General features: G+C 46.6%; 1 protein-coding gene across 7 annotated transcripts in view; it reads right to left on the bottom strand.

Annotated features, from left to right (window-relative positions):
- The window catches only part of MPRIP (myosin phosphatase Rho interacting protein), a 141,182-nt gene that overhangs the window by 105,412 nt on the left and 21,250 nt on the right, over positions 1 to 14,520 (bottom strand). For 6 of the 7 annotated variants that reach the window (XM_087440262.1, XM_087440261.1, XM_087440260.1 and 3 more), the window contains exons 2-3: positions 2,384 to 2,461; positions 377 to 442 (exon numbers count right to left, since the gene is read on the bottom strand). The exons of the other annotated variant lie outside the window; for it this stretch is intronic. In XM_087440262.1, coding sequence (XP_087296388.1) covers positions 377 to 442; positions 2,384 to 2,461 — 144 coding nt within the window. The remainder of the gene's footprint in view (positions 1 to 376; positions 443 to 2,383; positions 2,462 to 14,520) is intronic. 7 annotated transcript variants of the gene reach the window in all.

Genomic DNA, 14,520 nt, shown 5'->3' with positions numbered 1-14,520 from the left:
CCCGGCTCCCGGGGCGGGCCCTGTGGCGTAGCAGTTAAGTGTGCGCGCTCCGCTGCTGGCGGCCCGGGTTTGGATCCCGGGCGTGCACCGACGCACCGCTTGTCCAGCCACGTTGTGGCAGCATCCCACATAAAGTGGAGGAAGACTGGCCGGATGTTAGCCCAGGGCCAGTCTTCCTCAGCAAAAGAGGAGGATTGGCAAATGTTAGCTCAGGGCTGATGTTCCTCAGGAAAAAAAAAAAAAAAGAAAAATCCCTGTTCCCAAACAGAAGCCCAAGTGAGAGCACACAGCTGCTGTGCTCACAGACAACACAAATGAAGCCCCGCCGAGGGGCCTGGCAAAGGCTGGAGACGGGGAGTGGGCAGAGGACACTCACCATCTCGTCCAGGGCATAGCGCAAGAGGCCGTGCTCGTAGAGGATGAAGAACCGCCGCTGCCATTTCTGCAATGGAGCACAGAGTGGGTGTTAGGAGGGCTCTGGCCCCGACCTCCACTTGCTGGATCCCTGTGTCTGACAAACCCGTATTTAAGGCATGCTGGCTCCATAGCTTCCACTGCTGGGGCAGATGGCACGAAAAGAGAGACCCATGGGGAAGAATGGCAATCTGTTAGCCAGCGGAGAGGCCCAACCACCTAGTGTGATTCCACATAAGTTACTGAGATTTAATAAGACACCTGGTTTATTTTAATGTGCAGGAGCAAAGATGATGTCTTGGTCACCTTTTTGTATTTTTTATGTACCCAGCACAGAGCTTATCATGTCATATGTGTCACTAGTTATTTGACGAATTATCTGACACGATATGGGATGACCTGAGAATGCCAGGCACTGACTCCCCACTTCTGAAAAAATCTGGGAAACTGCTATAAAAGGGTTGTTCCAATGATCCACAGAGACGGGAGACAGGGAAAAAGACAGCCGGGCTCCAGGGTTCACTGAGCAGGAGTGAGTTAACAAAAATCAAAACTGAGAAAGAGCAAGACCAGCAGAAATGACTCTGATGCCCAGGGAGGGACCCCTCTCTACTCTCCACCCAAAGGCCAGGCTGCTGGGGGCCAATGGTGAGCCAACAGCACTGGCAGGAGAATAACAAGGACCATGAGGGCATATGCCTTCCTTTGGGCGTGGGGCGGGGCGTGGGGGGGGCGGGGCGGCATGTCTAGAACGTGAGACTGTTGGTCCCTGAATCCCAAAGATCATTATGAGGATCCATGACCTATTTTCAACATTTCAAAAAGCCCAACAAAATTCATAGTTTTCTGGCAATAAGGCCACAAGAACGAACTAAAATACCATGTCTCTGCCTAGGGCCAGAATTATATCATTTATAATAATGATTTTCCCATCAGAAGCTGGAAATGGCAATTCTGTATGACCTAAATATAAAACAGAAAGGGGACTGCTCCCTGGTTACTGCAGGCACCAGAACAGTCACCCCTGTGGTCCTCCCACCTGGGTGCAGGAACAGGACACTCAAATGGCCTTGCAAACAGGACCTGCAGAGGGCTGAGTCCACCTTTGGTGTCCAGGGAGAAGCTATGTGGACTCCTCAAGAAACATTTCCAAGGCTCCTATCTGTTGTCTTTAAAGTCAAAACCCATTCCAGAAGGAATCCTGAAGACCCTAGATACAACACAGGGTCTGTGGGGTACTGTGGCCCCCACCCCAAAGTGTAGCATTCAGGCTGGAGGCAGCAGAGACCAAGAGGCAGGGCAGAGCTCTCCGGGGGAGCAGGGAATGGGAAGGGAGCAGAGCTGGAGCAATTTATAGGGTACAGGTGGTAGCACTTGGAAGAGAGCCCGTGGAAAAGGAAAGCACGTGTTTTAATTGGAGTCAAATCCAAAGGGGTTCCCTGGCAGAGGAACAAACCACTGGGGAGGGACAATGCTGGTTTGACCATCTCACTGTTCTCAGCAGCCTGTGCACAGCAGGGACCCACCCTGGGCTGGGGTGCCCAGGAGAGATGAGGCAAAAGCAAAGTTGGCCCTCGAGACCCTCATCCCTTCTCTACGCTCATTTGCTGAGCCCCTAGCTGGAAGGACTGGAGGGAAGGAGGGAGCTGCAGGAGGCAGGGCCTTGGCACTGAAGGAAATGGGAGCCTAATCAGCATGATGCCAACATTTGCTGAACTGCTCTTTTGCCTTTTCCATTTAACTGTTTCTAGAGTTACGCTGACCCATGAAGCGGGTGGCAGGCACCATGTAAGAGCATCTCATTTTGAAGGAAGGACCTCAGCTCACCAAATGGGGGTTCCCTGCTGATCCTGCCATCCCATAACCCACTGTTCAACTCCCCATCTCCCTCTTCCACTCTGTCAATCTGCCCTTAGATGGGCCCCTCTCCAGTCCCTCCCACCTTGAGAATTCACTCTGATGCCCTTACCCGAGACCGATGCACTGGGTTGTCAAAGTCGGTCCCATCTGGAGCCAGGAGCAGCCAGCCACCATAAATGGGTTTTGCCTGGAGGAGGAAAAGGAGGCAGGTCATCACTGGCCTTGGACCAGAGAGAGAGAACAGGTTCAACAGTCAAGTTAAGGACAAGCACTCTCTGGAAACAGAAGTCAGCTCTGCTTAGCACACTCCCTGCATCTCATTCCCCAGCCACAAGCTGAGCCTCCAAGAAAGATGTCTGACAGCAAGAAGCTCGTGGGAGGTCTGCAACATCTGGTGTGGAGAGGAGAAAGCAAAACGCAGCGGGAGTCTCGAAAACTGCAGAGTACAGGAGCTCCTGGGAAACAGAGGCCTCCCTCAAGCTCCTGATCGCGCCACCAAGACCAGAAAAAAATGGCCTTTTCTTCAATAACCATGTGAGTGCCAGCATGTGCCAGGCACTAGGTATATCACGTGAAAAACACAGTCAAAAGCCCTCATCCTGACGGCACGATGCCGGGCCTGGGAGAAGAGACACCGCTTCAGCGATCACGGCCAGCATGGGCCAAACCACACCGACTTCCTGGTTGTATGACCTGGGCTGAAAACTCTCTGAGTTTCAGTTCTCCCCCTTGAAAGGTGATGGTGATGATAATTATATCTACACATAAGTTACACACAAAACTTATGTGAGGACTGAGGAGACAATGCAAGTAAAACACAGCACAGGAACGGAAAATGGTGCAGCCACTGCAGAAACCAGTCTAGCCATTCCTCGAGAGGTAAACCAAGAGTTCCATATGACCCAGAATTCTACTTCTGGGTATACACACCCAAGAAAATTAAAAGCAGGTGCTCAAATAAAAATGTGGATGTGAATGTTCACAGCAGCACTATTCACAATCACCGAAAAGTGGAAACAGCCCCAACGTCCATCAGCAGATGAATGGATAAACAAAATGCAGCCATCCACACAATGGAATCTTCTTCAGCTACGAAAAGGCATGAAGTGCTGACTCACGCTACCACATGGATAAACCCTGATATTATGCTAAGTGAGAGTAGACCCAAAGACCACATACTGCATGGTTCCATTCATACGGAATGTCCAGAAGAGGCAAATCCATAGATGCAGAAAGCAGATTAGGTGTTGCCACAACACGGAGGGAGCGGGACTGGGGAGTGACTGCTAACGGGTATGGGGTTTCTTTTGGGGTAACAAAAATGTTCTGGAATTAGACAGTGGAGATGGTTGTATGACCCTGTGAATATGCTAGAAACTACTTTGTAGTTTAAAAGGTGAACTTTAAAAAGGGTGAATTTTACAGCATATGAATTATATCTCAAAAAAATTGTAGGAGAAAAAAACACTGAACACAGTGTCTGGCCTATAAGTCCTTAATACATGTTAGCTATTATTATATATTTTTTTATATCCGAAGAGCTTCCCTCTCCCAGGACCGTGGCAGTAGGAGCTCAACATGAGCTAAAAGATCTGGACAGTCACTCTGGCTCCACCTCCCTTTCAGCCACACCCAGCTGGAGAAAGGGCTGGAAAAGGCACAACCAGGCCAATTTATCCACTACCCTTTGGAGGGCAGTACCACAAATTAAAACCCAAGCCCTCTGCCTGCTGTTTACACACAACAGACTGATCTCTGGGTAAGCCTTAGGGGTTCTCGTAACATGCTTTTTATTCAACACTCTCCAAACTGGGAGGCCCTGTCACACCACCTCATTGATAGCCTTGGAATCTGTGACTCAGAGAGGAAAGGTCATTTGCCAGAAGTCACACAGCATCTGCCAAGAACTCTCTTTTCTTGGCTTCCGCAGGGTCCTCAGGGCCCCCCAGGAAAGCAATGGCTTTTCCCCATGAATGTGAACAGGGCATGTAAGAGGGCCTTCGGGCAAGCGGTATTGAGTGGGCTGAAGGAAGGAAGTGAGAGACTGGCTGTGATGGAACACAAGAGTGGGTGCTGGCAGGGAACCAGGGCGAGAGGGACACGACCCAGGAGGGCCATGGGTATGTGAAATGAAAGTCTGCCTGGGAAAGCAGAAGCAAAGAGAGTAGAGGTCTGTTTTCTCAGCAAACACCAGCAGCGCCCAGCCATCCCCTAGGCAGGCAAGCACAGTGGGCCTCTCACCCACACCACTCAGGGATTCACACACTTATCAGACACCATCACAGCCCGCACGCAGGATGGAGAGGTCAGCGCCGGGCAGGACAACTCCCCGTGTGTATCCCGGGCCAGGTGACTTCCCCACCTCACCTCTTGACCTGCAGTTCCCTGACCTGTGAAATGAGGAGGTTAGACCATAAGCCACGCCTCCTCCACTCCTGTCTAGCTTTCATTGCACACCATCCTCCTAGTCCCTGGTTGCAGGGCTTTTGGACGACTTCACATTATCAGCCACATCTATTTGACCTTTCCCCAAAAGGGGCAGCGGGAGACCTGAGGGCTGGCACAAGTTTCCCCAGAACCCAGCCCCGGTCTCACCCCAGCCCACCATCGGTGTCCTTATTTGCTCAGCAAACATTTACCCAGCCTACTGTGGGCACAGCCTCCACGTGTTGTACACCAGGGAGCCTGCCACGACCCACCTTGGTGGGCCATGACTGCTTTGTACAGATCACCCCAAAGGAGACCCTTCCAGGTTGGCAGGTTGTACTGAAAGGTGGTAAGGCCAGGTCAACAGAGGGCACAGGGCCAGAAATAAGTGCTCTGGGAGGAGGAGCAGGCTGGGAAGCGGGTAATGTTCTATCAAGAGCATTTACCAAGACAAATCCATAGCGACAGAAGGCAGATTAGTGGTTGCGTAGGGCTGAGGGGATGGAAGGATTGGGGGGTGATAGCTAAGGGGACAGGGTTTCTTTCTGGGGTGACGAAAATGTTCTAAAATTGACTGTGATGATGGTTGCACATCCCTGGGAATATACTAAAAATCATCATATTATACAATTTAAATGGATCAACTCTATGGTATGTAAATTTTATCTCAATAAAGCTGTTAAAAAAATCATTTACCAAGGCCTGTGTCAGGCAGTGTGGAGACAGAGATAAATAAGAAACTGCTTCTACCTTCATGGGTTCACAGTCCAAAGGAAATGTAAACTCAAGAGTCCTCCTCCCAAACCTAAGGAAGCCAAATCTGAGGAAGGCCTGGGGGGTCACTATGTAAGCTTTCAAGTGATTCTGCCCCCACAGTCAGATTTGGGAAGCTTCACTCAAAGAGACAGGGACAGGGCCAGCCTGGTGGCATTGTGGTTAAGTTCGTGCGCTCCACCTCAGCGGCCCGGGGTTAGCAGGTTTGAGTCCCGGGCAGGAACCTACGCACTGCTCATCAAGCCACGCTGTGATGGCGTCCCATATACAAAATAGAGGAAGATGCGCACGGATGTTAGTTCAGGGCTGATCCTCCTCAGCAAAAAGAGGAGGACTGACAATGGATGTTAGCTTGGGGCCAATCTTCCTCACCAAAAAGAAAAAGAGACAGGGACAAAGGTTCCAAAGGGCAATGACCCAGTCCATTGGTTTGTAGGAAGAAAGCTAGAACACGCCAGACACAGAGGTCAAAGGGAGAGCAAGACGCAGCAGGCCTGACGGGGTAGCAGGTGGAGCAGGGAGCCCCTGGAAGGGTTGACGCAGTGCCTGCAGCTGGATGACGAGAACCTCCAGATGTCTGCTGTGCAATCCTGTCATCAGGAGACAGGAAGGTACCTGCCACCCTGCACACCATCCAGGGGAGCAAACGACCGTGAAGGAGGTGAGGACCCGCAGCCCCACACACAGGAGGTGGCCTGAGGTGGAGAGGACTCTGGGCACGGGCCCAGCTAAAGCAAAGGCACAAAGGCAGGAACGACTGCGTCTGTGGGGCTGGTAAGGAAGGCGCCAATCTAACCGTGCAGAGCAGCTCCTGCTGCTTCCCCCCCAAACCTCCTCAGTGCTCTTACTGACAGCACCCAGACTCTCAGCCTTCAGCAGCCTGGAGAGGCGAGCACTGGGACACCCCACTCTTCAGCTTCCTCCTGCTCGGACAACCTGCGGTCCTGACCCGGCCCCCCTGCCCCCGGCTCAGGCTGAGAAAGGCCCCAGGAAGTGCCGCTGCTTCTGCCCCCATTTCTCAGACTGACTACAAACGCCAACAGCAGACCCGCCGTGTCGGTGAGAGGCGCCTAGCAGAGCTGCCATCCCCATGGGACCAGAGGCTCACGAGGCGTCTTGCATGGCAGCATTCCTCCCTTCACGCGGCGCCTCCTTCCCTGGGGAGTGGCCTCGGACAGGCCCAAAGGCATTCTCCTCCTGAGAGCCCCAGAATAACGGACACACAGACTTTGAACAGACAACCCGGAAGGAAGCTGGCGCGGGGCAGCGTGTCTAGAAACGCCTAGTGATATGGGAGTTTTGTTGTTGTTTTCTGACTGGGCGGCTGGGTTTCTTTCTTTGAGGCGGGAGGGGGACAGGAGCAGCAGGTGTCTGTCGTGGATACTAAGGATCTGAGCTGTCAGGAACCCAAGGATACAACTGAGGCCTGTTCCAAACGGGCCGCCCCAGAGGACGCACACCGGTCCAGACCCCACACAAAAGTCACCACCCGAGAGGGTCCCCTGAGCTACTTCCCTTCCAATTAAACTCAGCCTTCCCCCACAGACCCAAGAAACCAGAGGCTGCACTTCTGGCTGGTCTCGGGGAAGAGGCTGCTGCTGGCCCGGGCGCACTCCTCAACCCAAAGCCCTCTCGAAAACGGTTACCTGAAACTCTGCTTCCTGGAAGATGGGGGAGACATAATTTTCCCTATTCCTCCTACTAAGTACAAATAAAACCCCGGACATCGTATATGAGACAAACCTAAGAAGACCGTGAAAGGTGGAGAGAAGAAGTCAGGCAGGCTGGAGACCTCAGGACCTGAGAAACGACACGGAAGTAGGATTTCTTTTTGTCTCATTGGCCCAGACTGGGGGACAGTCCTGGGGCTGCAGGAGCCGGCAACCTGGAAGTGCCAACAGGCAGAGACAGAAAAAGCCCCAATAAGAGCCTGCTCTCTCTGCCGAAGAGCCAGGCAAGGGACAGCCGGGTAAGACAGAAATCTCTTAGACAATAACCACTCTATTCCAGCGTCACCCACAAAACGACGCAGCCCCACCCCTACCCCCACGAGCAAAGGCTAGACTTCCACCTTGCCAGCTAAGAGGTGCCCGAGCATCCCTGCCAGGGAGGTGTCAGGAGGCCAGACAGGGATCTGGGACTTTTATCCCCAACCAGCAGTCACAAGGCCCCTCCCTCTCCCTGCTGCGGTGATGTCAGAGGAGGGCATGGGGGGAGATGAACTCCCACCTCCCCTGGCAGCAACAAGAACCCCCCACCTCAGGTATCTATGGAGGCCAAGTGGGGAGCCTGGACTTTGACCTCCACCTGAAAGTAAAAGGCGGTAGTCCCCCTCCCCCTGCTGCAGCAGTATCAGAAAGAGCTGACCGAAAGAGAAGGGTCAGATGCAAACCACAGTCACCTAACATAACATGAAACTGTCCAGGTTTCAATCAAAAAATCACCAATTTTCAATCGAAAATTATACCAAGAAGCAGGAAGGCTGCAAACTGAATGAACAAAGACATCTGACAGACACCAACACCACAGCGACAGACGTGTCAGAACTACCCGACGGGAACTGTAAAGAAGCCATGCTAAAAGCTCCAACAAGAAATTATGAACATGCTTGGAATAAACGAAAATACAGAAAGCTTCAGTAAAGAAACAGCAGATATAAGAACCAAATGGAAATTTTGAAACTGAAAAATACAATACCTGAAATAAAAAGCACAGTGGATGGGGCTCACAGCAGAATGATGGGAACCAAGGAAAGAATCAGTGAATGGGAAGACAAAACAATAAAAATTACCCAATCAGACAACAGAGAGAAACAGAGAGAAAACAAACTGAAAAAAATAAATGAATAAGAGAAGAACAGAGTCTTAGGGACCTGTGGGACTATAACAAAAGATCTAATATTTGTGTCATCAGAGTCCTGGAAGGAGAGGAGCATAGGGCACAAAAAGCACTTGAAAAAAGAATGGCTGAAAACTTCCCAAATTTGGCAAGAGTGGTAACCTATAAATTCAAGAAGCTGACTGAACTCCAAAGGATAAATGCAAAGAAATCCACACCAAGACAGAAATTTAATTGTGATATTAATTAAATTTCTGAAAACTTAAGACAAAGAAAAAATCTTGAGAGCAGCCAGAGAAAACAACAGGTTATGGATAGGAGAAAACCAAATATAACAAAAGTGGATTTCTCATTGGGAACCACAGAGGCAGAGGGAAGTGGCACAGGAGTTTTCAAGTGCTGAAAGAAAACAAACTGTCAACCCAGAATCCTACACCCAGTGAAAATATTGTTCAGGAATGAAAGGGAAATCAAGATACTCTCCCAGGAAGGAAAACTGAGAGAATTTGTTAGCAGACTTACCCTAAAAAAATGGCTAAAAGGAAGTTCTCTAAGCAGAAAGGAAATAATAAAAGAAAGAACCTTGGATCATCATGAAGGAAGCAAGAACACAGTAGGCAAAAATACGTGTAATCAGGCTTTCCCTCTTTTGAGTTTTCTAAATTATGTTTGATGACTGAAGCAAAAATTACAACACTGTCTAATGTGGTTCTAAACCACGTGGAGGAAATACTTAAGATAGGTACATAGGGAAGGGTAAAGGAATGTAAAGGGAGGTACTCCCTTTACTTGAAGTGGTCAAATGACACCAACAGTAGACTGTGATAAATTATGTATATATAATGTAATGCCTAGAGCAACCACTAAAAAATCTACGCTGAAAAAGTCCCTATAGATAAATCATAAAATTTATCATAAAAAAATCAAATCCTAAAAAAAAAATTCAAGGGCCGGCCCTGTGGCTTGGTGGTTAAGTGCGCACGCTGCAATGCTGGTGGCCCGGGTTCGGATCCCGGGTGCGCATCGAGGCACCACTTCTCCGTCCATCCTGAGGCCGAGTCCCACATACAGCAACTAGAAGGATGTGCAGCTATGACATACAACTATCTACTGGGGCTTTGGGGGGAAAAAATAAAATAAATAAAATCTTTAAAAAAAAAAAAAAAAAAATTCAAGCAGGAAGAGAAATAAAAATAAAAGAGAACAAACAGGAAACAAAAAATAATTATGGCCTAACACATCAATAATTATATTAAATGTAAATGGTCTATATACACCAATTAAAAGACAGAGACTGACAAAGTGGATTAAAAAAAATGATCCAACTGTATACTGTCTACAAGAAACTCATGGCAAATATGATGATACAGTCAGGCTGAAACTAAAAGAATGGAAAAGATACAACTTGCAAATATTAATCAAAGGAGAGTGAGTTGCTATATTAGCATCAGATAAGGTAGACTTCAAAATAAAGAAAATGACAAGAGACAGAAAGAATATTATGTCATAATAAAGGCTCAATTCACCAAGAACACAAAGCAATCTTAAATGTGTATGAACCAAAAAACAGATCTGCAAAGCAGTGTGAAGCAAAAACTGGTAGAACTAAAAGGAGAAATAAATAAATCCACAATTACAGTTGGCAACTTCAACACTCCTCTTTCAATAACTGATAGAATAACTAGACAAAAAATCAGCAAGGTTCCAGAAGAAATCAACCATACCATCAACCAACAGAATCTAATTGACAGTTATTAGAAGAGTTCACCAAACAACAGCAGAATAGTGCCCACAGAGCATACACAATGATAGATCATATCTTGGGCCATAAAACAAACCTCAATAGAGTCAAAGAATTGCAATCACAGAGTATGTTCTCTGACCACAATGAAACCAAACTAGATATCACTAAGAGAAAGATAAGAAAATCTCCAAACATTTGGAAACTAAACAATACGCTTCTAAATAATCTTTGGGTCAAAGAAGAAACCTCAAAGGAAATTTAAAAAAATAATGACATGTCAAAACCTGTAGGACACATCTAAAGCAGTCCTGAGAAGGACTGTTATTGCACTAAAATGCTTGCTTTAGAAAAGAGGTAAAGTTTCCAATAAATGAGCTCCCACCTCAAGAACCTAGAACAAGAAGTACAAAATATACCCAAAGCAAGAAGGAAATAAAGACAAGAGCAGAAATCAATTAAACTGAAACAGAAAAACAGGAAAATCAATGAAACAAAGAACTGGTTCTTCGAAAAGATCAATAAAATTGATAAATTTCTTGCAAGACTGACAAAGAAAAAGAGAGAAGACAAATTAAAATCAGGAATGAGGGGCTGGCCCCATGGCTTAGCAGTTAAGTGCGCGCACTCCGCTACTGGCAGCCCAGGGTTCGGATCCCAGGCACGCACCGACACACTGCTTCTCCGGCCATGCTGAGGCCATGTCCCACATACAGCAACTAGAAGGATGTGCAACTATGACATACAACTATCTACTGGGGCTTTGGGGAAAAAAAGGAGGAGGATTGGCAATAGATGTTAGCTCAGAGCCGGTCTTCCTCAGCAAAAAGAGGAGGATTAGCATGGATGTTAGCTCAGGGCTGATCTTCCTCACACACACACACAAAAAAATCAGGAATGAAACAGGAGATATCACTGTAGATCCTGTAGACATCAAAAGGACAACAAAGGGAATACTATGAACAATTCTACAAATAGTAATTTGACAACTTCCATGAAATGGACCAATTTCTCAAAAAATGCAGATAATCTGAATGACCCTGTAACTATTAAGAAAGTTGAATATGTAATTTTAAAACTCCAAAAAAAGAAATCTCCAGGCTTGGATGTTTTTATTGGAGAATTCTACCAAATGTTTCAAGAAGAACTAACATCAATTCCACATAGTCTTTTCCAGAAAATCCTCTTCCAAAAGAGGAAGAAACACTTTCCAGTTCATTTTATGATGCTAGAATTAACCTGATATCAAAATCAGACACAGTACCAAAAAAAAGTGAAGGAAAAGAACAACTACAGACCACTATCCCTCAGGAATATGGATAAAAAAATCAACAAAATAGTAGCAAATAGAATTCATCAACATATTTAAAGAATTATATACCATGTCCAAGTGGGGTTATTCTAGGGATGCAAGGCTGGTTTAATATTTTAAAAAATCAATGTAATCCACCATATTAACAGGCTAAAGAAGAAAACCTCTGTGATCACATCAATTAATACAAAAAAAGCATCTGACAAAATTCAACACTCATTCGTGATTTAAAAAATAAATAAATAAAAACTAAAAAACCTCCTCAGAAAAGTAGAAATAGAAGGGAACTTTCTTGGTCGATAAAGAGCATCTACAAAACCCTAGAGCTAACTATCCATACGGTGAATGGTGAGAAACTAAATGGTTTCCCTCCTCGATCAGGGACAGGCGATGAGGTCCACTCTCAGAACTGTTATCCAACACAGCACTAGAATTTCTAGCCAGTGCAATAAGGCAGAGAAAGGAAATAAAGGCATACAGATTGGAAAGAAGAAATAAAATATTTACAGATGACATAATAGTCTATGTAGAAAATCACAAGGAATCCATAAAAAAACGCCTAAAACTAGCAAGTGAGTTTGACAGGGCTGTAGGATATAAGATTGGTATATGAAAGTCAATTGCATCGCTATACGCTAGCAATGAATATACGGATACCAAAATTAAAAATATAATATCATTTACAATCACTTAAAAAAATGAAATACTGAGGTGTAAATCTGACAAAGCACGTACAGTACTACAGGCTGAAAACTACACAATGCTGATGAAGAAATAAGAAAGGAAGTAAATAAATGGAGAGACTCAGACTGGAGGATTCTAAGACACCAATTCTCCCCACGTTGACAGGTTTAATGCAAGTACTATCAAACACTCAGTGAGACCATATGTAGACACAGATGAGATTACTCTAAAATTTACCTGGAAAGGGAAAGAAACTAGAATCTTTTTTTAAAAATTAAAAAAGAATAAAGAGGGAAGACTCCATCTACCTGATTACGAGATTTATTATACATCCACAGTAATCAAGACAGTGTGGTGTGAGTGGAAGGTCAGACACACAGATCAGTGGAACAGAATAGAGAACGCAGAACAGACCCACACAAACCTGCCCAGCTTAATTTTCCACAGAAGTGCTAGAGCAATTCAATGTTGCCTTTCAACAGATAGTGCAGGAGCAACTGGACATCCACAGGCAAAAAACAAATAAAGCTCAACCTTATACAAAAATTAACTCAGAATGGAACACAAACTTAAATTGACAAATTGGAGTTCATTAAAATTAAAAACTTTTGCTCTACATAAGGCCCTATTAGGAGGGTGAAAAGATACGCCAGAGTGGAATAAATATTTGCAAACCACATATCTAACAAAGGACTAGTATCTAGAATATATAAAGACTTCTCAAAACTCAACAGTAAAAAAATAAACAATCCAATTACAATGTGGGCAAAAGACATGAAAAGATATTCCACAGATGGCAATTAAGTACATGAAAAGATGTCCATCATTAGCTATTAGGGAATTGCAAATTAAAACCACTTGGGTTATTACTATACACCTATCAGCATGGCTAAAATTAAAAACGGTAACAATACCAAATGCTGGCAAGGATGTGAAGAAAGTCTATCACTCACCCACTGCCGGAGGGAATGTAAATTGGTACCACCATTCTGAAAAACAGTTTAGTGGCTTCTTAAAAAACTAAACATGCAACCACCATACAATCCAGCAACTGCGCTCTGGGTATTTATCCCAGAGAAATAAAAGCTTACATTCACACAAAAACTGTGCATGAATCGTTACAGCAGCTTTATTTGTAATAGCCAAAACCTGGAAACAACCCAGATGTCCTTCTGTGGTGAACAGTTAAATAACCTGTGGTACACCCATACCATGCAATAAAAGAACAGCTAGCAATAAAAAGAACAAACTATTAATACACACAACCTGGATGAATCTCCAGAGAAGGATGATGACTGAGAAAAGCCAATCCTGAAAGGTCACAGGTCATACCATTGCATTTAAGTTCATTCTTGAAACATGGAATTTCCAGAAATGGACCACAGATCCGTGGCTGCCAGGGGTTAAGGAGGCAGTCGTGGCAGGAGGGCAGGAGGTGTGGCTGTGACGGACCCTCCAGTGATGGAAATCCCCTGCGTCTCAGCTGCATCCATGTCAATATCCTAGTTGTGATACTGAACCATCATTTTACAAGACGTTCCCACTGGGGAAACCGGGTAAAGAGTACACAGGACCTCTCTGTATTATTTCTTACAACTGCATGGGAAACAACAATTATCTCAAAATAAAAAGCTGAATTAAAAAAAACAAAACAAAACCTGTTACTTCCAGAATACTCCTTCCACCCACATACAGGCATTTAACACTGGAAGGGGATCCGCCACAGCCCCAGAGCACAGAGGCTCCAGCCTCGAAGGCCTGTGCAGTCCACAGGGGTCTTCCCCAGGCAAGGCCAGCCCTCCACGGCCCTCAGCTGAGCTGCAGGAGCTCCAGTGGCGTTTCCAACAGCTTCTCCTGGAGGCCACACGCAGCACACACACACCCCTGTCTCAGGCCCGTCTACTCCACCACGGTTCTTCCACCCCTTCCCCTCACCACCCTCCTTGGGCAGACCTTTGTATCAGGAGGAGCCCAACTGCCTCAATTCAGGCCACAGGGGCAGGCCGCAGGCCAGGGAAGGAGCAAACTTCCTGGCCTGCTTTACACAGAGTTGTCAAGCTGCCACACTGACACTTCCCAGAAACATACAAGCCTCTGGACACAGCCACCAGATCACAACCAGCTCCAAGGTGTCCAGAACATTACACGCTCGGCTCTCAGCCCCATGTGGCCTGTCTGCAGCTCAAAGAGCAGGCAAGTCAGTGACCGATCTCTGACAGGTGGTTAACCCCGCTTTTCCTGTCTCCTCATATTCACCCGCCCTCAGAGCGCACGAGGTGCTGAGAAAGGCAGTCAGCACATCACACAATATGGCACTGAAGAGGGAGCACCCCAACTATGGATGTGAAAATGTGGGTCCACCCTTCCAACCCCCCTGGTAACTTCCTGTTATCCTAAAGGCCCTCTACCATCTGGTGCCCCCCCACCTTCCACAGCTCACCTCCCACACACAAACACCTCTACTTCATGG

Source organism: Ceratotherium simum, chromosome 16, assembly GCF_057802395.1.
Source record: "Ceratotherium simum simum isolate JZ-2026a chromosome 16, ASM5780239v1, whole genome shotgun sequence".
Lineage (NCBI taxonomy): Eukaryota > Metazoa > Chordata > Mammalia > Perissodactyla > Rhinocerotidae > Ceratotherium > Ceratotherium simum.
The sequence above is the reverse complement of the archived record's forward strand: the minus strand, read 5'-3'. Positions and strand labels throughout refer to the sequence as shown.